Genomic DNA, 26,932 nt, shown 5'->3' with positions numbered 1-26,932 from the left:
GAAAAGCTGCCAAGCGATTGTCTATCTCAGGCATCAACCGTTCTATGATAGCGGTTGCAATTGACTGTGGGTTCTCTGTGTTAACATCAGCATTTTGTGATACGGGAGATGTGCCTGCCTGGTTACGTGTGGAACTTCTGCCAGGCTTGGCATTTTTACCCACGAATTTGTCCATGATGAGATGGATGCCTGAAGTAGTAAGTAAAGTTGTCAGTGATATCGCAATGTGTGTTAGTTACATCCGGAGATAGATTTGGAAGTCTTTTTAAATTACCGCACTGGGTAAGGTTTCACCTTAGACTTTCACAATTATTATGCCAGAGGGATTTAAAGTGCCCTTTTCAAGGATGTTGCACATAAACTTCAGTCAGTATATGGCTGTGGTTAGAGCCGATGCAGAGCTGGAATTGAACAGCTATACAGACTACCCAGCAGAATGTCACTAGTACCAGGTGTGCTTCTCTGCAAGATGGCGACCGCTCGCTGTCTCCCCCCTCACCTTTCGCCACTATCGTTGCTGTTATCGCCTGGGGCCAGGGACGCTACTATCCCTCTCCGACCCTGCTCACCTTCTCCTGCAGTAGGTGCCGACTCGCTCTATCTCCCGCTGTGGGTCCTCAGTGAGGTGTAGCCTGCGGTATGGGGACTTGGCGCGCTTTCCAGCAGGAAGGGCGCCAGGCTGATTTTTGGTCTCACCCTTCCTTCCAGCCGTCTCCTACTTTCCCGGGGCCGGGGGTGCTGTAAATGTTCCCTTCGCCGCTCACCTTATCACAATGGCAGCAGCTGTGGCTCGGCACTCTCCTCCTTTCCAGCCTCCGGCGTTATGCAGCAAGCGGCGAGGGGCCGGCGCGCTTTCCGGCAAGATGGCGCTGGCTCACCTCCTCTTCCCACGCTGTCCCCCCTGCACACCGCCGCCGCACACCGACCTGGGACACCTCGGGCCTCCACCGATGCCTCTCACCGTCCTCCTGGCGGTATCCGGTGAGTCCGCTCGGGATGCCGATGGGGCGCGCTGCTCGCCCTTCCCCTACCGGCTCCCTCTCCACTTCAGGCCTCCGGTCGTTAGATGGAAGCGGTGCTGCTTGCAGCGCTGACTGCACCCCCTGTGACTCCCAGGGAGTCCGGAGAGCTGGGTCTGTGTTAGATGACCCTTGTCCGGTCCTTATCCTGGCCTCTGATTTATATGAAATAACGCCAAAATAGTTATTTTGCGCCCTTGGTCCAGGAGCTCTGTTAAGAAGCGGCCATTCACAGGCTCTGCCTCCCGGAAGTCCCTATATGGACTTTTCAAATGATTTTGATACGGTGCCACACAAAAGGTTGATACATAAAATGAGAATAATGGGGATAGGGGAAAATATGTGTAAGTGGGTTGAGAGCTGGCTCAGGGATAGGAAAAGGGAGGTTATTAATGGAGCACACTCGGACTGGGTAGCGGTTAGCAGTGGGGTACCACAGGGGTCAGTATTGGGCCCTCTTCTTTTTAACATATTTATTAATGACCTTGTAGGGGGCATTCAGAGTAGAATTTCAATATTTGCAGATGACACTAAACTCTGAAGGGTAATCAATACAGAGGAGGACAATTTTATATTACAGGATGATTTATGTAAACTAGAAGCTTGGGCTGATAAATGGCAAATGAGCTTTAATGGGGATAAATGTAAGGTCATGCACTTGGGTAGAAGTAATAAGATGTATAATTATGTGCTTAATTCTAAAACTCTGGGCAAAACAGTCAATGAAAAAGACCTGGGTGTATGGGTGGATGACAAACTCATTCAGTGGCCAGTGTCAGGCAGCTGCTACAAAGGCAAATAATATAATGGGATGCATTAAAAGAGGCATAGATGCTCATGAGGAGAACATAATTTTACCTCTGTACAAGTCACTAGTTCGACCACACTTAGAATACTGTGCACAGTTCTGGTCTCCGGTGTATAAGAAAGACATAGCTGAACTGGAGCGGGTGCAGAGAAGAGCGACCAAGGTTATTAGAGGACTGGGGGGTCTGCAATACCAAGATAGGTTATTACACTTGGGGCTATTTAGTTTGGAAAAACGAAGACTAAGGAATGATCATATTTTAATGTATAAATATATGAGGGGACAGTACAAAGACCTTTCTGATGATCTTTTTAATCATAGACCTGAAACGGGGCATCCTCTGCGTTTGGAGGAAAAAAGGTTTAAGCATAATAACAGACGCGGATTCCTTACTGTAAGAGCAGTGAGACTATGGAACTTTCTGCCGTATGATGTTGTAATGAGTGATTCATTACTTAAATTTAAGAGGGGACTGGATACATTTCTGGAAAAGTATAATGTTACAGGGTATATACACTAGATTCCTTGATAGGGCGTTGATCCAGGGAACTAGTCTGATTGCCGTGTGTGGAGTCGGGAAGGAATTTTTTTCCCCAATGTGGAGCTTACTCTTTGCCACATGGGTTTTTTTTTGTCTTCCTCTGGATCAACATGTTAGGGCATGTTAGGTTAGGCTATGGGTTGAACTAGATGGACTTATAGTCTTCCTTCAACCTTAATAACTATGTAACTATGTAACTACATTATAAACATCTGTGAAGCAGTTGGGAGTTCATAGTGCTCACCACACATCTAGATAAGCTCTTTGGGGGGGGGTCTACTTTCCAAAATGGGGTCACTTGTGGGGGGGTTTCTACTGTTTGGGAACATCAGGAGCTCTGCAAATGCAACATGACGCCCGCAGACCATCCCATCAAAGTCTGCATTTCAAGGGGCACTCCTTCCCTTCAGAGCCTCGATAGGTGCCCAAACAGTGCTCTCCCCCCCCAGGATTTTTTATTTTCACGGCTCTACTTTATAAATTTCTTTGAAGCATTTGGGGGTTTAAAGTGCTCACCACACATCTAGATAAGTTCCTTAAGGGGTCTAGTTTCCAAAATGGGGTCACTTGTGGGGGGTTTCTACTGATTAGGCACATCAGGGGTTCTCCAAATGCAACATGGTGTCCGATCTCAATTCCAGCCAATTCTACATTGAAAAAGTAAAATGGTACTCCTTCTCTTCCAAGCTCTGTGGTGCGCCCAAACAGTGGTATTCCCCCACATATGGGGTATCGACGTACTCAGGAGAAATTGCACAACAACTTTTGTGGTCTAATTTCTCCTGTTATCCTTGAGAAAATAAGAATTTGTGGGCGAAAAGATCATTTTTGTGTAAACAAATGCGATTTTTTATTTTCACGGCTCTACGTTATGAAGTTCTGTGAAGCACTTCGAGGCTCAAAGTGCTCACCACACATCTAGATAATTTCCTTAAGGTGTCACTTGTGGAGCGATTCCACTGTTTAGGCACATCAGAGGCTCTCCAAACGCGACATGGTGTCCGATCTCAATTCCAGCCAATTCTACATTGAAAAAGTAAAACGGCGCTCCTTCTCTTCCAAGCTCTGCGGTGCGCTCAAACAGTGGTTTACCCCCACATATGGGGTATCGGCGTATTCAGGAGAAATTGCACAACAAAATTTATGGTTAAATTTCTGTTTTTACACTTGTGAACATTAAAAAAAATGGTTCTGAATTAAAATGTTTGCAAAAAAAAGTTAAATGTTCATTTTTTCCTTCCACACTGTTTCAGTTCCTGTGAAGCACGTAAAGGGTTAATAAACTTCGTGAATGTGGTATTGAGCATGTCGAGGGGTGCAGTTTTTAGAATGGTGTCACACTTGGGTATTTTCTATCATATAGACCCCTCAAAATGACTTCAAATGTGATGTGGTCCCTAAAAAAAATGGTGTTGTAAAAATGAGAAATTGCTGGTCAACTTTTAACCCTTATAACTCCCTAACAAAAAAAAAATGTTTCCAAAATTGTGCTGATGTAAAGTAGACATGTGGGAAATGTTATTTATTAACTATTTTTGTGACATATCTCTCTGATTTAAGGGCATAAAAATACAAAGTTTGAAAATTGCCAAATTTTAAAAATTTCCACCATATTTCCGTTTTTTTCATAAATAATCGCAAGTAATATCGAAGAAATGTTACCACTAACATGAAGTACAATATGTCACAAAAAAACATTCTCAGAATCAGTGGGATCCGTTAAAGCGTTCCAGAGTTATAACCTCATAAACTGACAGTGGTCAGAATTGTAAAAATTGGCTCGGTCATTAAGTACCGAATTGGCTCCGTCACTAAGGGGTTAAACCATACTTACAACATCACCTAATCCCCGACTCCCTCGATCTCCTGCAAAAAAAATAAAATAAACCAACATAAATACTCGCTGTTCAGCGCAGTCTATTTAATAACAAGTGTCCCACGACTATATCTCGTGTAGAACAGTCACATTAGGAGATGTGACGGTTCTACACGGCCTCCAGTGATACACAGAGTTTCTCATGCAGCAGTGCCACAAGACAGCATGAACTCCAGAGAACTCTCTCACAGCGGCATACAAGTGAGATCGCCATGGGACACTCGTAATTAAATGGACTACGGCAGACAGAGTATTTCTGTTGGTTTATTATTTTATTTTTGTTGCAGGAGATGTGGGAGTCGGGGATTAAGTGTTTGGTGAGTATGAATTTTGAATGTGATTATGTAAATGTGTTTTTTTTTGTGTGTTTTTTGTTTTTTTTACACTTGAACACAGTTGCTGGATGATGGGACTACTCATCAGCTCATGCTGTCACTGTTATATGTGAAAGTAGATATAGCCGGATGGGAGAAATAGTCACATCAGACGATGCCTGGCTACACACACACACACACACACACACAGACACCCACACAGCCGCACACACACACACACACACACACACACACACACACAGACGCACGCACATATTCTCTGCCCATACACTCTTCCTTCTTCATTTCTGCAGCGTTTTTAGCACGCAAATCTGCAAACCTTTTTACACCTGCGGTTTTGCTGCAGATATGACTGACTCACTGCAAGTTCATGGGTGCAGAAACGCTGCACATCCACAAGAAGAACGGACATGCTGCGGAAAATAAAACGTTGCGAATCCGCAGGGAATTTTCTGCAGCATGTGCACACCAATTCTGGATTCCCATTGACTAACATTGCTTGGGCAATACATGGCAGATCTGGTGCAATTCCGCGCAGAAAAAGCTGTTGATCCGCAACAAAATCTGCAACGTGTGCACACAGCCTAAATGAAAATTATCAGCTTTGAGTGCCACCTGCACATCTGCCTTCATATCAATTAGAAGCTGTGGGCTCTGGAAAACGAAAACGTTAAAACAAGTTTCCAGTTACAGAGCCTTCAGTCTAATGTTCAACTCTGATAATCTCCAAAACAGAGCTTAGAGGGAACAGTGCCAGACCCAACAGCAACTACAAAGGTTGCTCAGTGGTTAGCACAGCAACCTTGCAGCTCTGGAGTCTTGGGTTCAAATCCCACCAAGGACAACATCTGCAAACAGTTTGTATGTTCTCCCTGTGTTTGCGTGGGTTTCTTCCGGTTTCCTCTCACATTCCAAAGATATACTGATAGAGAATTTAGATTGTGAGCCCCTTTGGGGACAGTGATGATAATGTGTGCAAACTGTAAAGTGCTTCAGAATATGTTAGTGCTATATAAATAGATTATTATTATTAGTAGCTGAAGAGCACGGCGTTGCCTGGGCATAGTAAATATCTGTGGTTAGTTATAGCACCTCACTTCTCTTATTTTCCCATCACGCCTCTCATTTTCCCCCTCACACCTCTCATTTTCCTCCTCACTCCTCTCATTCCCCCCTAACACTTGTGATTTCGACCTCACATCTGTCATTTTCCGATCACTCCACTATTTTCCCTCACTCCTCTCATTTTGCACTCGCACCTTTTCATTTTCACCTCACACCTCATTTTCACCTCACACCTCTCATTTTTCCCAGTATATACATGTTTGCCATCTCCTGTATATAGTAAATACCTGTATGTCATGTCCCCTGTATATAATATATACCTGTATGACATCTCCCCTGTAAATAGTATATACCTGCTGTATGTCATCTCCGCCTGTATATTGTATTTATATACCTATGTGTCATCTCCTCCTGTATATAGTACATACTTGTATGTCATCTCCTCCTATATATGGTATATACCTGTATGTCATCTCCTGCATATAGTATATACCTGTATGTCATCTCCCCTGTATATAGTATATACCTGCTGTATGTCATCTCCTCCTCTATATACCTATGTGTCATCTCCTCATTTATATAGTATATACCTGTAAGTCATCTCCTCCTGTATATAGTATATACCTGTATGTCATCTCCTCCTATAGTATATACCTGTATGTCATCTCCTCCTGTATATAGTACATACCTGTGTGTCATCTGCTCCTGTATATAGTATATACCTGTGTGTCATCTGCTCCTGTATTAGACCTCATTCACACGTTATTTGGTCAGTATTTTTACCTCAGTATTTGTAAGCTAAATTGGCAGCCTGATAAATCCCCAGCCAACAGGATGCCCTCCCCCCTGGCAGTATATATTAGCTCACATATACACAATAGACAGGTCATGTGACTGACAGCTGCCGTATTTCCTATATGGTACATTTGTTGCTCTTGTAGTTTGCTTATTATTCAGATTTTTATTTTTGAAGGATAATACCAGACTTGTGTGCATTTTAGGGCGAGTTTCAGGCGTCAAGTTGTGTGTGATGAGTTGCGTGTGGCGACATGCATGTAGCAACTTTTTGTGTGTTGAGTTGCATGTGACAGGTTAGTGTAGCAAGTTGTGTGCAGCAAGTTTTGCGCATGGCGAGTTTTGCGCGTGACGAGTTTTATGTGTGGTGCGTTTTGAGTATGCGCAAGTTTTGTGTGAGGCAACTTTTGTGCATGTGGAAATTTTTCTGCGTGTGCAAGTTTTGCGTGTGGCGAGTTTTCCATGAGGTGAGTTTTGCACGTGTGGCTAGTTTTGCATGTGGCGAATTCTGCGCGTGGCGAGTTTTGAGCGGTGACTTTTGTGTTTCGACTTTTATGTGGCGAGGTTGGTGTATGTGTGGTGAAATGTGTATTGAGGGTGGTATATGTGTTCAAGCACATGGTAGTGTGTGACGCATTTGCAACTGTATGGTATATACTCTTTGGCGCCATCGCTCTCATTCTTTAAGTCCCCCTTGTTCACATCTGGCAGCTGTCAATTTGCCTCCAACACTTATCCTTTCACTTTTTCCCCATTATGTAGATAGGCGCAAAATTGTTTGGTGAATTGGAAAGCGCGGGGTTAAAACTTCGCCTCACAACATATCCTATGATGCTCTCAGGGTCCAGATGTGTGACTGTGCAAAATTTTGTGGCTGTAGCTGCGATGGTGCAGATGTCAATCCTGGACATACACACATACATAGATAGATAGATACATACATAGATAGATACATACACAGCTTTATATATTAGATTATAGGTTAGGTAGGGCACTATTCACCTCTGTGATAAGATCTACTTTGCTTATAGGCTGCAAAAATATGCAATATGCAGAACAGAAGTGATGAAGCTGACATGACACTAAAGTGGACATTTTAAGACTGCTAAGGTCGGTGTAAAGATTCTGTAACCCAAAACACACTGAGCGCAGGCCAAATACGTCATTATTTGTTGAAAGCCTGACCACAAGCTGTGGTGTCCCTCCAGAATCAGTGTACACAATATAGCAGTGAATACAGGAGTTGAACGCTGACCATTGCTTACCTGTGGAGGGCTCATAGGCTTCCTCGTGCCCTACAGAGTCCAAAGGCTGCACCCTACCGCCTGCTCGATAATTCAGGGGCTGGCAATTTTGGAAGGTCCCCGTGCAGAGAGTACGGTTCATGGTCACTAGTAGTTTTGGAATCAGAAAGCGAACAATAGGAGTAGCTCCAATAAATTTCATTCAGTAGCCTAAAGAATAAATACGCAACAAAAAAGGAGATTTTTAAGTGTTCAAAAAATTGTCATATAAATAATATCATGTGAAAAAAACAGTTACTTAACAGGAAAGAGTACAGGGACTATAAGGATTTATACCTGGCAACGGGTCTGGGGAAAACACACGCCCCTTTGCCACATGACAGGTTAGCATAGATCTCATGTGTTTGCTTACACAAGATAACTAATTATAATTTAACTTGAGCTATTTCCCCAGCTGCAGAACACTGTAGAATACCCATTCTCACATGGAGTACTTCTTCTATACGAGGCCTCAGGGCTTGTAAACTACGACACCTACTCATCATTGCTTTTATCAGTAAAGATGGTTTTCATAATGACTTATAGTATGTTTCCATCCAATTCATTATTCAATTTGTGCCTGTTTTAAATTAACTTTGGTTTCTCCTGTTTTAATTTTTGGAGAAGGGGGGGGCCATCAGGATTATATGCGTGCTTTTGAATATCAAGATGTTTTAAGGGTATGTGCACACGTTGCGGATTCTCTGCGGAAGCTGTGCACATGTTGCGGAAAATCCGGTGCGAAACGCTGCGGATAAAAAAAGAAGTAGCACGTCACTACTTTTTTTTTGCGGATCTGCTGCGTTTTTGTTCCCATTCCATTATAGAAATCCGCAGGGGTAAAAAAAGCAGCAAATCCGCAAAAAAATCCGCAGCAAAAACGCACAAAAATCGCTGCGGATCCACACAAATTACGCGACAAATCCGCAGCTGCGTTTTCTGCAAGGAGAGGCAGAATCCGCACCAGAAATTCCTAAGGCTAATCCGCAACGTGTGCACATAGCCTAAGACGAACCATCATTTATCATTTACTACATTTCGAAATGTTGCTACATGGTTCTGCAGTTTAAAAGAGTTTAGCAACATTTCAGAGGGTCATGCAACTTTTTACTAGAAAAGAAAGGTACAAAAAAAAAGGACAATACAAAAATACAAGGAAAATTCACTTTATACCTGTGAGGGAGGCAAGGGGGGAGATCATATGTGAGGGTCGATATGTATTCCAGGGGTGCGGATGGAGTCCTATTAGACCCGCTGGAGGGCCTTGTGGTCACAGCAAGATGCTTGTGAGTCACAAGGCAAAATAAAAGTAAGCATGGACCTGGTCAAGCTATTTGGCCAAGACATTGTTCAGGAAAACCAGTCATGGGCTTTTATTTTTGAAAAGGACTACAAAAGGTAGCAGGGCAGTCAATTTCCTCCAGGCCGGATCTTGCAAGTGGCCCATGGCCACAGATTCCAGTTTAAAAAACCCTGCAGCAAGGGTTTGGGTGTGCAAGTTTGGAGTTTGCAACTTGCGGAGCATACGGCTCTGCAGAAGCTAAGCCTGTGTGAGTTAACACAGAGCGAGCAGAGCGAAGTCCTGGCACTTCACAGCGTGATATGGTGGTGCAGTAGCCCTCGGCAACTGGACTCCTATGGACTGTTTTGTTTCCCAGTTGCGATCCGGAGGATACGGTGTGAGTGTGGACATTAACCCCTTTCTGCCATCCGACGTACTATTCCGTCCATGTGGGGTGGGCCTTAATTCCCATGGACGGAATAGTACGTCCAGGGCGATCGGCCGCGCTCACGGGGGGGAGCGCGGCCGATCGCCAGCTGCCTATCGCAGCTGACATCCAGCGCTATGTGCCAGGAGCAGTAACGGACCGCCCCCGGCACATTAACCCCCGGCACACCACGATCAAACATGATCGCGGCGTGCCGGCAGTATAGGGAAGCGTCACGCAGGGAGGGGGCTCCCTGCGGCTTCCCTGAGACCCCCGCAGCAACACGATGTGATCGCGTTGCTGCAAGGGTCTCCTTACCTCCCTCCCTGTAGCAGGCCCGGATCCAAGATGGCCGCGGCATCCGGGTCCTGCAGGGAGGGAGGTGACTTACCAAGTGCCTGCTCAGAGCAGGCGCTTGGTAAGCCTGCAGTGCTCTCAGACAGATCGGTGATCTGACAGAGTGCTGTGCAAACTGTAAGATCAGCGATCTGTGATGTCCCCCCCCCCTGGGGCAAAGTAAAAAAAAAAAAATTCCACATGTGTAAAAGAAAAAAATTCCTAAATAATGAAAACAAAAAAAAATTATTTCCATAAATACATTTCTTTATCAAAATTAAAAAAAATAAACCAATAAAAGTACACATTTAGTATCGCCGCATCCGTAACGACCCAGCCTATAAAACTGTCCCACTAGTTAACCCCTTCAATAAACACCGTAAAAAAAAAAAAAAAACGAGGCAAAAAAACAACGCTTTATTATCATACCGCCGAACAAAAAGTGGAATAACACGCGATCAAAAAGACAGCTATAAATAACCATGGTACCGCTGAAAGTGTCATCTTGTCCCGCAAAAAACGAGCCACCATACAGCATCATCAGCGAAAAAATAAAAAAGTTATAGTCCTCAGAATAAAGCGATGCAAAAATAATTATTTTTTCTATAAAAGTTTTTATCGTATAAAAGCGCCAAAACATAAAAAAATGATATACGGTAAATGAGGTATCGCTGTAATCGTACTGACCCGAAGAATAAAACTGCTTTATCAATTTTACCAAATGCGGAACGGTATAAACGCCTCCCCCAAAAGAAATTCATGAATAGCTGGTTTTTGGTCTTTCTGCCTCACAAAAAGCGATCAAAAAAATGTCACGTGCCCGAAAAGGTTACCAATAAATAATGTCAACTCGTCCCGCAAAAAACAAGACCTCACATGACTCTGTGGACCAAAATATGGAAAAATTATAGCTCTCAAAATGTGGTAACGCAAAAAATATTTTTTGCAATAAAAAGCATCTTTCAGTGTGTGACGGCTGCCAATCATAAAAATCCGCCAAAAAAACCCGCTATAAAAGTAAATCAAACCCCCCTTCATCACCCCCTTAGTTAGGGAAAAATTTTAAAAAAAAATGTATTTCTTTCCATTTTCTCATTAGGGTTAGGGTAGCGGCTAAAGTTAGGGTTAAGGTACCTTCAAACTAAACAACTTCACAACGATATCGCTAGCGATCCGTGATGTTGCAGCGTCCTGGCTAGCGATATCGTTGTGTTTGACATGCAGCAGCGATCAGGATCCTGCTGTGATGTCGTTGATCGCTGCAGAAAGTCCGGAACTTTATTTTGTCGCTGGACTCCCTGCAGACATCGCTGAATCGGCGTGTGTGACGCCGATTCAGCGATGTCTTCACTGGTAACAAGGGTAAACATCGGGTTACTAAGCGCAGGGCCGCGCTTAGTAACCCGATGTTTACCCTGGTTACCATCGTAAAAGTAAAAAAAACAAACACTACATACTTACCTTCTGCTGTCTGTCCCCGGCGCTCTGCTTCTCTGCACTCCTCCTGCATCCTGTGTCAGCGCCGGCCAGCCGGAAAGCACAGCGGTGACGTCACCGCTCTGCTTTCCGGCTGCTGTGCTCACAGTCAGTGCAGGAAAGCAGAGCGGTGTCTCGGGGAAGGCGAGTGTACACCAGATATCAGCCTAATGTAAGGCTGGCCCTCACTATGGAGGACATGCCAGAAATAGTCCGCATATCACATACACAAACCACTGACAGGCTCATTGAAGACTTTTCTACAGGTCTCTCATTGAGGGTTACCGGTACAGTGCCTTGCAAAAGTATTCGGCTCCCTGGAACTTTTCAACCTTTTCCCCCATATCATGCTTCAAACATAAGGATGCCAAATGTAAATTTTTGGTGAAGAATCAACAACAAATAGAACACAATTGTGAAGTTGAACGGAAATTATTGGTGGAAATTCAAAAACCGAAAAGTGGAGCATGCAATATTATTCGTCCCCTTTACTTTCAGTGCAGCAAACTCACTCCAGAAGTTCATTGTTGATCTCTGAATGATCCAATGTTGTCCTAAATGCCTAATGATGATAAATATAATCCACCTGTGTGTAATCAAGTTTCAGTATAAATGCACCTGCTCTGTGATAGCCTCAGGGTTCTGTTTGAAGCACAGAGCATCATGAAGACCAAGGGGAACAGATAGGGCGATCTGTGACAAAGACACGGATCGTCGAACGGTGTGCTGCCTACCTGGCGCTAGAGTCCGACACATCGCTGATCGGATGGACAGATTACTGGGAGGGGCTGGTGAGGACCCAGCGGTCATGGTGCACATTGGCACAAATGACAAAGTTAGAGGTAGGTGGAAGGTCCTTAAAGATGATTTCAGGGAATTAGGCTGCAAGCTGAAAGCAAGGACCTCCAACGTGGTATTTTCAAAAATACTGCCTGTACCACGCCAGAGAGGCAAAGGGAGATTTGGGAGGTTAATAAGTGGCTCAAGAATTGGTGTAGGAAGGAGGCTTTGGGTTCCTTCAGAACTGGGCCGACTTCTCAGTTGGCTACAGGCTCTACGCTGGGGACGGGCTGCACTTCAATGGGGAGGGTGCAGCTGTGCTGGGGGAGAAAATGGCTAGAAGGTTGGAGGAGAGTTTAAACTAGGGATTTGGGGGAGGGTATTCATTTTATAGGAGGGGAAGATAGTGCAGATAGAGACCTGGGCACAAATAAGGAAGATGGGGGTGGCGGTGGCATGGGGGGTGGGGTTAGAACAGTTAATAATTTAAGAAAGAATAGAGGTGCAGAGAGATACTTAAAATGTTTGTATACTAATGCAAGAAGCCTCGCCAACAAAATGGACGAATTAGAACTAATGTTGTTGGAGCATAATTATGACATGGTGGGGATATCTGAAACGTGGCTGGATGAGAGCCATGACTGGGCTGTTAATTTACAGGGTTATAGTCTGTTCAGAAATGACCGTACAGATAAGCGAGGGGGTGGGGTGTGTCTATATGTAAAATCGTCCTTAAAACCCATCCGGCGTGATAATATAGGTGAATTTAATGAAAATGTAGAGTCCCTGTGGGTGGAGATAAGGGGAGGGGGAAAAAATAATAAATTACTGATAGGGGTTTGTTATAAATCTCCAAAAATAATGGAAACAATGGAGAATATCCTCGTAAAGCAAATAGATTAAGCTGCAACTCAAGGAGAAGTCATTATTATGGGGGACTTCAACTACCCTGAAATAGATTGGGAAACAGAAACCTGCAGTTCCAGAAAAGGTAATCGGTTTTTAACAACTATGAGAGACAATTACCTTTCACAACTGGTTCAGGACCCAACAAGAAGGGGGGCACTGCTAGACCTAATATTAACCAACAGGCCAGACCGCATATCAAATAAAAGGGTTGGGGGTCACTTGGGGAATAGCGATCACAAAATAATAAGTTTTCATGTATCCTTTAATAAGATGTGTAGTAGAGGGGTTACACGGACACTAAACTTCAGGAGGGCAAATTTCCAACGGATGAGAGATGATCTTGGTGCAATTAACTAGGACGATATCCTGAGACATAAAAATACACAAAGAAAATGGGAGACATTTATTAGCATCCTGGATAGGACCTGTGCACAGTATATACCGTATGGGAATAAACATACTAGAAATAGGAGGAAACCAATATGGCTAAATAGAGCTGTAAGGGGCGCAATAAGTGACAAAAAGAAAGCATTTAGAGAATTAAAGGAAGTAGGTAGTGATGAGGCATTAAATAAATACAGAAAATTAAATAAAGTCTGTAAAACGCAAATCAAGGCAGCAAAGATTGAGACAGAGAGACTCATTGCCAGAGAGAGTAAAAATAATCCCAAAATATTCTTTAACTACGTGAATAGTAAGAAACTAAAAAAATGATAGTGTTGCCCCCCTTAAAAAGTCTGGGTGAAATGGAGGATGAGGAAAAAGTCAATATGCTAAATGACTTTTTTTCATCAGTATTTACAAAAGAAAATCCCATGGCAGACACTATGATCAGTGATAACAAAAATTCCACATTAAGTATCACCTGCTTAACCCAGTAGGAAGTACGGCGGCGTCTAAAAATCACTAAAATTGAGAAATCTCCGGGCCCGGATGGGATACACCCCCGAGTACTGCAGGAATTAAGTACAGCCATTGATAGACCATTATTTTTAATCTTCAAAGAGTCCATAATAACAGGGTCTGTGCCACAGGACTGGCGTATAGCAAATGTGGTGCCAATATTCAAAAAGGGGACAAAAACTGAACTCGGTAATTATAGGCCAGTAAGCTTAACCTCTACTGTGGGTAAAATCCTGGAGGGCATTCTAAGGGACGCTATACTGGAGCATCTGAAGAGGAATAACCTCATGACCCAGTATCAGCACGGGTTTACTAGGGACCGTTCATGTCAGACTAATTTGATCAGCTTCTATGAAGATGTAAGTTCCGGACTGGACCAAGGGAACCCAGTGGATGTAGTGTATATGGACTTTTCAAAAACTTTTGATACGGTGCCACACAAAATGTTGATACATAAAATGAGAATAATGGGGATAGGGGAAAATATGTGTAAGTGGGTTGAGAGCTGGCTCAGGGATAGGAAACAAAGGGTGGTTATTAATGGAGCACACTCGGACTGGGTCGCGGTTAGCAGTGGGGTACCACAGGGGTCAGTATTGGGCCCTCTTCTTTTTAACATATTTATTAATGACCTTGTAGGGGGCATTCAGAGTAGAATTTCAATATTTGCAGATGACACTAAACTCTGCAGGGTAATCAATACAGGGGAGGACAAGTTTATATTACAGGATGATTCATGTAAACTAGAAGCTTGGGCTGATAAATAGCAAATGAGCTTTAACCCCTATCTGACCACGGACGGGATAGTACGTCCGAGGTCAGATCCCCTGCTTTGATGCAGGGCTCCGCGGTGAGCCCGCATCAAAGCCGGGACATGTCAGCTGTTTTGAACAGCTGACATGTGCCCGCAATAGGTGCGGGCAGAATCGCGATCTGCCCGCACCTATTAACTAGTTAAATGCCGCTGTCAATCGCAGACAGCGGCATTTAACCCTCCGTCACATACAACTGATCTGACAGGCGCTTCTCTTTTACTTTCATTTCTCCTTCCTCACCAGATTGTGAGGAAACCCCCTTCCTCCAGGTAGTCTCCTGTCTCTTGAAGGTCTGTGAAACCTGATATCACAGTTGGATTTCAGAGCTTCAGGGGAGAGGATATAGCTGCACAGATCTCTCAGGCTCATTGTATGTGAATACGTCACATTCAGTAAGGTTGGTATTTTATGTTTTTATTCATCACAATAGTTTATTTAGCTTGTTTTATGAATGTATAGCACAAAATGTGAGGATATTTCATAGAAATAAGGAAGATTTTATAAAAGAAAGTGTGCTGCTCAGGCATATACAGTAGTTCCCTAACATATTCCTTCTCTTGCTTCAGATTATCTGCTGAAATGGAGAGGAAAATGTACAACTTGATGTTGAGGAAGTAACAAATATGCTGTTAGATGATAGAGACCTCACACTGAATGAGGATTTAGGAGAGGAAAGGGAGATTGATTCTCATGATGAGGTGGAAGAATGTGTCCTGGATTCTGAAACAGAGCAAGATGGTGACAGTGGTGAGGATGAAGAAGTTGGATCATATTATATTGGAAAAGATAAAAATACTAAATGGAACAAGAAGCCATTCCAGAAAAAACGTAGGGAACCTTTAAACATTATTACTCACCTTCCTGCAGTAATAGGAACTGCACGTAATGCAAAAACTGCAGTTGAATGCTGGAACAGTATATTTACAGATGACATTCTGGACTCTATTGTCACATATACCAACCAATATATAGACATTATAAAGGACAAGTACATCTGCAACAGAACCATCAAGCCCACAGATGAAATAGAACTGCGTGCTTTTTTTGGATTACTGTACCTTGCAGGAGCTTATAGGGCAAATAGACAAAGTTTGGAGGAACTTTGGGGTAAAGATGGGGATGGAGTTGAAAAATTTAGCCTTGTTATGTCCATAAACAGATTCAAGATTCTAATTCGTTGCCTTCGGTTTGACGACAGAACTACCCGAACCGAACGCAAAACACATGACCGACTTGCTCCAATTCGTAATATATTTCAAAGATTTGTTGTAAACTGTAAACAAAGTTATTACCCTGGAGAGAATCTCACTATTGACGAAATGCTCCCTGGTTTTCGTGGTAGATGTGCCTTTCGTCAATATATTCCATCAAAGCCAAACAAATATGGAATAAAAATTTATGCCCTTGTTGATGCCAGTAAGACCTACACTTACAACCTGGAAGTTTATGCAGGAAAACAACCAGAAGGTCCTTACTGTGTGAGCAACAAACCCACTGATGTTGTAAAAAGACTGGCTGAACCCTTATTTGGATCGGGTCGCAATATTACAGCTGACAATTGGTTTACAAGTTGTGATCTGATTGATTATCTGAAAATTCAGAAGCTGTCATATGTGGGAACTGTAAGAAAAAACAAAAGGGAATTGCAGCCACAGTTTGTAAGTGTTAAAGAGAGACAACAGTACAGCAGTATGTTTGCATTCCATAATGGAAAGGCTTTAGTTTCCTATGTACCACATGCCAAAAAAATCGTACTTCTTCTATCAACACTTCATGATGATGCTGCCATCGATCCTGGGACTGGGGCAGAAAAAAAAACTGAGATAATTACATTTTACAATGCCACCAAAGGGGGTGTGGATACAGCAGATCAGATGTGCTCCACTTTCAACGTCAGCAGAAACATCAAACGCTGGCCAATGGTCATATTTTTTGCTATGTTGAATTTGGGTGGTATAAATTCACAAGTAATTTATCTTGAAAACAAGCTTGAACCACTCCGTAGACGATTGTATCTGAAAAAATTGGCCCATGAACTAGTACTTGGAGAGCTACGCAGGAGAAGCGTGAAAACAATCGGTATCCCCTCTCGCCTTCAAGTTCAGCTCAAAAGGTTCCGCCCAGAAGATGATGGTGAAAAGTCACCATCTGCACCACCTCACAAAAGAAGGAGATGCACCACCTGCCAAACGGAAAGCGGAACCAGAAGGCTTTCAAATTATGAATGTCTCAAATGTCATAAAGCAATTTGCCTGACACATGCAAAAATGGTGTGTAATTCTTGCCATTTGCTCTGCAAGTGTGACTTTTCTGGGGAAACCTCAGCATCTATTTCTGATTGAATATGTTTTTAATAGTACTTAAGGTACCTTAAAATAAAGTTTGTGTTCAAAAATTTTCTTTGTACATTTTTTTGAGAGAGTCGAACTGGGGACTATTTGGCGGGAGTTTTGAAAAGTTTGTATTTCATAGTTATTAGTTTTATGTTAAGTAAATGTTTTTTTTTGCAACTGATTATGTGTAGTCTCTTTTATTACATCTCTATGAAGGTCACTGATCACTTTTAGAGCACTGAAATTGCAAACATTAGATATTATAGGTATTTTTCCAGCAGGCGCCTGACAGGCACATTGTATGTGAACTCGTTAGTCCGAATATTGTATGTGACGAAGGGTTAACTACCGCATCCGGCCGGGCGGCCGGAAATGACGTCATCGCCGACCCCCGTCACATGATCGGAGGTCGGCAAAGCGTCTCCATTGTAACCATAGAGGTCCTTGAGACCTCTATGGTTACTGATGACCGGTGGCTGTGAGCGCCACCCTGTGGTCGGCGCTCACAGCACACCTCCATTTCTGCTGCATAGCAGCGATCAGCAGATCGCTGCTATGTAGCAGAGCCGATCGCGTTGTGCCTGCTTCTAGCCTCCCATGGAGGCTATTGAAGCATGGCAAAAGTAAAAAAAGTAATAAAAAAATGTGAAAAAAATAAAAAAAAATATAAAAAGTTTAAATCACCCCCCTTTCGCCCCAATCAAAATAAATCAATTAAAAAAAAAATCAAATCTACACATATTTGGTATCGCCGCGCTCAGAATCGCCCGATCAATTAAAAAAAAGCATTAACCTGATCGCAAAACAGCATAGCGAGAAAAAAATTTAAAACGCCAGAATTACGTTTTTTAGGTCGCCGCGACATTGCATTAAAATGTAATAACGGGCGATCAAAAGAACGTATCTGCACCAAAATGCTATCATTAAAAACGTCATCTCGGCACGCAAAAAATAAGCCCTCAACCGACCCCAGATCATGAAAAATGGAGACGCTACGAGTATCGGAAAATGGCGCAATTTTTTTTTTTTTTTTAGCAAAGTTTGGACTTTTTTTTCACCACTTAGATAAAAAATAACCTAGTCATGTTAGGTGTCTATTAACTCGTACTGACCTGGAGAATCATAATGTCAAGTCAGTTTTAGCATTTAGTGAACCTAGCAAAAAGCCAAACAAAAAACAAGTGTGGGATTGCACTTTTTTTGCAATTTCACCGCACTTGGAATTTTTTTCCCGTTTTCTAGTACACGACATGCTAAAACCAATGATGTCGTTCAAAAGTACAACTCGTCCCGCAAAAAATAAGCCCTCACATGGCCAAATTCACGGAAAAATAAAAAAGTTATGGCTCTGGGAATGAGGGGAGTGAAAAACGAACACGGAAAAATGAAAAATCCCAAGGTCATGAAGGGGTTAATGGGGATAAATGTATGGTCATACACTTGGGTAGAAGTAATAAGATGTATAACTATGTGCTTAATTCTAAAACTCTGGGCAAAACCATCAATGAAAAGGACCTGGGTGTATGGGTGGATGACAAACTCCTATTCAGTGGCCAGTGTCAGGCAGCTGCTACTAAGGCAAATAAAATAATGGGATGCATTAAAAGAGGCATAGATGCTCATGAGGAGAACATAATTTTACCTCTATACAAGTCACTTGTTCGACCACACTTAGAATACTGTGCACAGTTCTGGTCTCCGGTGTATAAGAAAGACATAGCTGAACTGGAGCGGGTGCAGAGAAGAGCGACCAAGGTTATTAGAGGACTGGGGGGTCTGCAATACCAAGATAGGTTATTACACTTGGGGCTATTTAGTTTGGAAAAACGAAGACTAAGGGGTGATCTTATTTTAATGTATAAATATATGAGGGGATAGTACAAAGACCTTTCTGATGATCTTTTTAATCATAGACCTGAGACAGAGACAAGGGGGCATCCTCTACGTCTGGAGGAAAGAAGGTTTAAGCATAATAACAGACGCGGATTCTTTACTGTAAGAGCAGTGAGACTATGGAACTCTCTGCCGTATGATGTTGTAATGAGTGATTCGTTACTTAAATTTAAGAGGGGACTGGATACCTTTCTGGAAAAGTATTATGTTACAGGGTATACAGTCATGGCCAAAAGTATTGACACCCCTGTAATTTTGTCAGGTAATACTCATTTTCTTCCTGAAAATGATTGCAAACACAAATTGTTTTGTATTATTATCTTCATTTGCCTTAAATGAAAAAACACAAAAGGAATTGTCCTAAAGCCAAATTGGATATAATTTCACACCAAACAAAAAAAAACTGGGTGGACAAAAGTATTGGCACTGTTCAAAGAAATCATGTGATGCTTCTCTAATTTGTGTAATTAACAGCACCTGTAACTTACCTGTGGCACCTAACAGGTGTTGGCAATAACGAAATCACACTTGCAGCCAGTTGACATGGATTAAAGTTGACTCAACCTCTGTCCTGTGTCCTTGTGTGTACCACATTGAACATGGAGAAAAGAAAGAAGACCAAAGAACTGTCTGAGGACTTGAGAAACCAAATTGTGAGGAAGCATGAGCAATCTCAAGGCTACAAGTCCATCTCCAAAGACCTGAATGTTCCTGTGTCTACCGTGCGCAGTGTCATCAAGAAGTTTAAAGAACAAGGCACTGTGGCTAACCTCCCTAGATGCGGACGAAAAAGAAAAATTGACAAGAGATTTCAACGCAAGATTGTGCGGATGTTGGATAAAGAACCTTGACTAACATCTAAACAAGTTCAAGCTGCCCTGCAGTCCGAGGGTACAACAGTGTCAACCCGTACTATCCATCGGCGTCTGAATGAAAAGGGACTGTATGGTAGGAGACCCAGGAAGACCCCACTTCTTACCCCGAGACATAAAAAAGCCAGGCTGGAGTTTGCCAAAACTTACCTGAAAAAGCCTAAAACGTTTTGGAAGAATGTTCTCTGGTCAGATGAGACAAAAGTAGAGCTTTTTGGGCAAAGGCATCAACATAGAGTTTACAGGAGAAAAAAAGAGGCATTCAAAGAAAAGAACACGGTCCCTACAGTCAAACATGGCGGAGGTTCCCTGATGTTTTGGCGTTGCTTTGCTGCCTCTGGCACTGGACTGCTTGACCATGTGCAAGGCATTATGAAGTCTGAAGACTACCAACAAATTGTGCAGCATAATGTAGGGTCCAGTGTGAGAAAGCTGGGTCTCCCTCAGAGGTCATGGGTCTTCCAGCAGGATAATGACCCAAAATACACTTCAAAAAGCACTAGAAAATGGTTCGAGAGAAAGCACCGGAGACTTCTAAGGTGGCCAGCAATGAGTCCAGACCTGAATCCCATAGAACACCTGTGGAGAGATCTAAAAATGGCAGTTTGGACACGGCACCCTTCAAATATCAGGGACCTGGAGCAGTTTGCCAAAGAAGAAAGGTCTAAAATTCCAGCAGAGCATTGTAAGGCCGGCGTCACACACAGCGTAAAACAATACGGTCCGTATATTATGGCCGTAATACGCTGAAAAGTCCCGAAAATAGTGGTCCGTAGCTCCTCTGTAGGCAGGGTGTGTCAGCGTTTTTTGCGCATGGCATCCTCCGTATGTAATCCGTATAGCATCCGTACTGCGTGGTTTTCTCGCAGGCTTGCAAAACCAACATACCGCTATAGAAGTGATCCATGTGTCCCAAAAAGAAAAAAAAAATTATATATATATATATATATATATATATATATATATATATATATATATATATATCAGTAGACACATATATGTATATATTAATATTTCATCCAGCGCTATACAGCTTGAAAGCCGGTAATTCAATTACCGGCTTTTTCTTTCTCCTTCCTAAAACCCGACATGATTTGAGACATGGTTTACATACAGTAAACCATGTCTTCTCTCCAGTTTTTTTGCAGATTCCACACTACTAATGTCAGTAGTGTGTCTATGCAAAATTTGGCCGTTCTATCTACTAAATTAAAGGGTTAAATGGCGGAAAAAATTGGCGTGGGCTCCCGCACAATTTTCTCCACCAGAGTAGTAAAGCCAGTGACTGAGGGCAGATATTAATAGCCTGGAGAGGGTCCATGGTTATTGGCCCCCCCCTGGCTAAAAACACCTGCCCCCAGCCACCCCAGAAAAGGCACATCTGGAAGATGCGCCTATTCTGGAACTTGGCCACTCTCTTCCCATTCCCGTGTAGCGGTGGGATATGGGGTAATGAAGGCTTAATGCCACCTTGCTATTGTAAGGTGACATTAAGCCTAATTAATAATGGAGAGGTGTCAATTATGACACCTATCCATTATTAATCCAATACTAGGAAAGGGTTAAATAAAACACAAACACATTATTAAAAATTAATTTAATGAAAAACAATGGTTGTTGGAGTATTTTATTCTACGCCCAATCCAGTCACTGAAGACCCTCGTTCTGTAAGTAAAAAAACATAATAAACCAACAATATCCTTACCCTCTGCAGATCTGTAACGTCCAACGATGTAAATCCATCTGAAGGGGTTAAAATATTTTGCAGCCACGAGCTTTGCTAATGCAATGATGCTCATGGCTGCAAAAACCCCGGAAAATGAAGGTAAAGTAGGTCAATTACCTATATTTAGCTTCATTTGCGGTGAGGCGCCCTCTGCTGGCTGTTCCTAGATCGTGGGAACTTTCCTAGAAAGCTCCCAGGCTTTCTAGGTAAGTTCCCACGATCTATGAACAGCCAGCAGAGGGCGCCTCACTGCAAATGAAGCTAAATATAGATCATTGACCTATATTTAGCTTCATTCCCCGGGGTTTTGCAGCAAGGAGCAGCCTGCATTAGCGGAACTCCTTGCTGCAAAATGTTTTAACCCCTTCAGAAGGATTTACATCGTTGGACTTTACAGATCTGCAGAAGGTAAGTATATTGTTGGTTTATTATGTTTTTTCTTTGACAGAACGAGGGTCTTCAGTGACTGTAGAATAAAATACTCCAACAACCATTGTTTTTATTTCATTAAATTAATTTTTAATAATGTGTTTGTGTTTTATTTAACCCTTTCCTAGTATTGGATTAATAATGGATAGGTGTCATAATTGACGCCTCTCCATTATTAATTAGGCTTAATGTCACCTTACAATAGCAAGGTGGCATTAACCCTTCATTACCCCATATCCCACCGCTACACGGGAATGGGAAGAGAGTGGCCAAGTGCCAGAATAGGCGCATCTTCCAGATGTGCCTTTTCTGGGGTGGCTGGGGGCAGGTGTTTTTAGCCAGGGGGGGGGCCAATAACCATGGACCCTCTCCAGGCTATTAATATCTGCCCTCAGTCACTGGCTTTACTACTCTGGCGGAGAAAATTGTGTGGGAGCCGACGCCAATTTTTTCCGCCATTTAACCCTTTAATTTAGTAGATAGAACGGCCAAATTTTGCAGATACACACTACTGACATTAGTAGTGTGGAATCTGCAAAAAAAATGGAGAGAAGACATGGTTTACTGTATGTAAACCATGTCTCAAATCATGTCGGGTTTAGGAAGGAGAAAGAAAAAGCCGGTAATTGAATTACCGGCTTTCAAGCTGTATAGCGCTGGAATAAATATTAATATATATACATACAGTGGGGCAAAAAAGTATTTAGTCAGTCAGCAATAGTGCAAGTTCCACCACTTAAAAATATGAGAGGCGTCTGTAGTTTACATCATAGGTAGACCTCAACTATGGGAGACAAACTGAGAAAAAAAAATCCAGAAAATCACATTGTCTGTTTTTTTTAACATTTTATTTGCATATTATGGTGGAAAATAAGTATTTGGTCAGAAACAAACAATCAAGATTTCTGGTTCTCACAGACCTGTAACTTCTTCTTTAATAGTCTCCTCTTTCCTCCACTCATTACCTGTAGTAATGGCACCTGTTTAAACTTGTTATCAGTATAAAAAGACACCTGTGCACACCCTCAAACAGTCTCACTCCAAACTCCACTATGGTGAAGACCAAAGAGCTGTCAAAGGACACCAGAAACAAAATTGTAGCCCTGCACCAGGCTGGGAAGACTAAATCTGCAATAGCCAACCAGCTTGGAGTGAAAAAATCAACAGTGGGAGCAATAATTAGAAAATGGAAGACATACAAGACCACTGATAATCTCCCTCGATCTGGGGCTCCACGCAAAATCCCACCCCGTGGGGTCAGAATGATCACAAGAACGGTGAGCAAAAATCCCAAAACCACGCGGGGGGACCTAGTGAATGAACAGCAGAGAGCTGGGACCAATGTAACAAGGCCTACCATAAGTAACACACTACGCCACCATGGACTCAGATCCTGCAGTGCCAGACGTGTCCCACTGCTTAAGCCAGTACATGTCCGGGCCCGTCTGAAGTATGCTAGAGAGCATTTGGATGATCCAGAGGAGTTTTGGGAGAATGTCCTATGGTCTGATGAAACCAAACTGGAACTGTTTGGTAGAAACACAACTTGTCGTGTTTGGAGGAAAAAGAATACTGAGTTGCATCCATCAAACACCATACCTACTGTAAAGCATGGTGGTGGAAACATCATGCTTTGGGGCTGTTTCTCTGCAAAGGGGCCAGGACGACTGATCCGGGTACATGAAAGAATGAATGGGGCCATGTATCGTGAGATTTTGAGTGCAAACCTCCTTCCATCAGCAAGGGCATTGACGATGAAACGTTGCTGGTCTTTCAACATGACAATGATCCAAAGCACACCGCCAGGGCAACGAAGGAGTGGCTTCGTAAGAAGCATTTCAAGGTCCTGGAGTGGCCTAGCCAGTCTCCAGATCTCAACCCTATAGAAAACCTTTGGAGGGAGTTGAAAGTCCGTGTTGCCAAGCGAAAAGCCAAAAACATCACTGCTCTAGAGGAGATCTGCATGGAGGAATGGGCCAACATACCAACACTAGTGTGTGGCAACCTTGTGAAGACTTACAGAAAACGATTGACCTCTGTCATTGCCAACAAAGGATATATTACAAAGTATTGAGATGAAATTTTGTTTCTGACCAAATACTTATTTTCCACCATAATATGCAAATAAAATGTTAGAAAAACAGACAATGTGATTTTCTGGATTTTTTTTTCTCAGTTTGTCTCCCATAGTTGAGGTCTAACTATGATGTAAATTACAGACGCCTCTCATCTTTTTAAGTGGTGGAACTTGCACTATTGCTGACTGACTAAATACTTTTTTGCCCCACTGTATGTGTCTCACTGACATATATATATATATATATACACCTATTCTATGTGTACACATTTATTCTACCTATTGGACTGGAAGCGGTCAGTGTGATTTTACTGTACACCGCACTGAATTGCCGGCTTTTCTCTCTAACAGCGCTGTGTATTTCTCGCAAGTCACACTGCTTGTCCGTGTGTAATCCGTATTTTTCACGCTTCCATAGACTTTCATTGGCGTATTTCTTGCGCAGTACGGTGACAAACGCAGCATGCTGCGATTTTGTACGGCCGTAGAAAGCCGTATAATACTGATCAGTAAAATACGACAGATAGGAGCAGGGGCATAGAGAAAAATTGTGCCGTATTTTTTGCGAGTTTTACGGACGTAGTTTCTGCGCTCTTACGTCCGTAAAACTCGCAAGTGTGAAGCCGGCCTAAGAAGCTCATTGATGGTTACCAGAAGCAGTTGGTCACAGTTATTTTGGCTGAAGGTTGTTCAACCAAGTATTAGGCTGAGGGTGCCAATACTTTTGTCTGGCCCATTTTTGGAGTTTTGTGTGAAATGATCAATGTTTTTCTTTTTGCTTCATTCTCTTTTGTGTTTTTTCATTTAAGACAAATTAAATGAAGATAATAATACCAAAGAATTTGTGATTGCAATCATTTTCAGGAAGAAACTGAGTATTATCTGACAGAATTGCAGGGGTGCATGAATAGAAGGACAGCACCACAGCAATTGTGAAAAACAGCTCCCATATTTATTCTGCCATCTGCAACGTTTCGGTCCGTGGACCTTTTTCAAGCATAGTGAAAAGACAATACAACCACCATTATATACCCTTAGGCCAAACCCATTAATTAACAAGCAACCAATGGTGTGGCTCCATACACCTGGAAAAAATACATCATAGTGCAACATACATATACACATATAAAAACAGTCCCACATTTCCAGCCCCCTATATATACTAGCCGCTAACATAGTCCAACTACCTCTGATCGCTCGCCGCTATTATATCACACTCATAAATCCCCTATAAGTCCTTAAAGTCCACAATGTAAACAAATATCACTCGCACCAATCCGGGTACTGCATCCACGATTGTCATGGCATTGTGGGCCATGACCAATCCGGGTACTGCTAGGGCAATCAGCTCCTAAATCTTAGATCATGTGATCGACATATGCCCAGCATGCAGCGCTCTTCACCGCGCTAGTTCATAGGCTGCTGGTCCACATGTCAGTAGTAAACAAACACCGCCCACTCTTGTCCAATGGTGCACATTGTATTGCGCATGTCCGTGACATTATCCCTGTCCGTAGCTCATATGCGCATGTCGCAGTCCCGGACTCCAGCACAATCAGCACACTGAGTCCATATAGTCGGCAACTGCGCATGACAGAGGAATTCTCCATAGATCTCTTCATGACAGATGGCTCCAGTGAGCGGTCCCATAGCGCTATAATGACGGAATCCAGCATAGTCAGCACACTGAATCTATTTAATCGGCAACTGCACCTGACACAGTAATGCTCCATAGACTTCTTCATGATAGATGGCTCCAGTGAGCGGTCACATTGCGCTACAATCAGCGCGCAAAAGTACATCCAGGCTCATAACTAGGTATAGTATTTTTTCCACTCCAGGTCCATAGTATACAACAGTATACAATATAACATTTCTCCACTGGACACCTTATATATTTATCCCCAATATCGACTATTCCTATATTATGTGATCCGTCATTTTAAATATTTACATCTTTTCATTTGGGCCTGTAATGAGAGACGACATATACAGAAAAAAACAACCATCATGATAACCTAAACTCAGTCCGTATCAAACTCCTTGCAAGGACATGCATAGATCACAAACACCTTTGGTACCAGGGATTCCCAGTACTTGCCCAGCCTCAAGCTGCTTAGCATTTGCGATCTGACGAGAGCAGGTACATTAACTCCATAGACATATTTTTTTATCCTGGAAAAAATACATCCAAGCAGAAAAAGGGGGAAAAAAAAATAAATTACAATTTATAAAAAACGGATTAAGGTAGATATCAGGCGAACAGCCACATTCTATTCAGATCAAATTGATCAAGAGGCTACATTTGTATATATAGGACAGATCTAAAAGGCAACTGTTAATGAGACCACCCCTAACAAAAATAAACAGTATATAATAGAATTAAAAACAATAATACACCGATAAGATACCACAAAGGCCCAAAAGGACCTTACAGGAGACAACTTTGTTGATAATCAATATTTAAGCCTTTTGGAGAAAGAGTATCAAGCTCATAGATCCATTTCAATTCTTTTCTCTTCAGAAGGGAAACCCGATCGCCACCCCGTCTTGGCATAGGTACATCATCTATGACTCGGTATCTTAGCTGATTAACCGAGTGCCCGAACTCATGGAAGTGCCTAGGTACTGGAAGGTCAATCAAATTTGTTCTAATAGTACTTTTATGCTTTGAAATTCTCGCTTTGACCTCCATTGTGGTCTCCGCTACATAGTAGAGACCACACGGGCAGCTAAGGATGTAGACCACAAAACTACTTCTGCATGTATACCGTTTCCGTATCATATACTTTTTTCCAGTGTGGGGATGATAAAAACATGCCCCTTTAATTAAGTTATTGCAGCTTGCACATCCGAGACAGGGAAAATTACCCAGGCTCGGACGGCTTAAAGTAGTCTGCAGATCCCTCCTTGAGCTGCCCACATCAGACACCACCAGCTCGTCCTTCAGAT

General features: G+C 42.6%; 1 protein-coding gene across 2 annotated transcripts in view; it reads right to left on the bottom strand.

Moving 5' to 3' along the window:
* ALDH9A1 (aldehyde dehydrogenase 9 family member A1) overlaps nucleotides 1-26,932 on the bottom strand; it is a 177,848-nt gene that overhangs the window by 134,600 nt on the left and 16,316 nt on the right. For both annotated transcript variants that reach the window (XM_069737123.1, XM_069737124.1), the window contains exon 2: nucleotides 7,705-7,893. In XM_069737123.1, coding sequence (XP_069593224.1) covers nucleotides 7,705-7,885 — 181 coding nt within the window. In that variant the 5' untranslated portion in view covers nucleotides 7,886-7,893. The remainder of the gene's footprint in view (nucleotides 1-7,704; nucleotides 7,894-26,932) is intronic.

This window comes from Ranitomeya imitator, chromosome 8 (assembly GCF_032444005.1).
Source record: "Ranitomeya imitator isolate aRanImi1 chromosome 8, aRanImi1.pri, whole genome shotgun sequence".
NCBI lineage: Eukaryota > Metazoa > Chordata > Amphibia > Anura > Dendrobatidae > Ranitomeya > Ranitomeya imitator.
The sequence above is the reverse complement of the archived record's forward strand: the minus strand, read 5'-3'. Positions and strand labels throughout refer to the sequence as shown.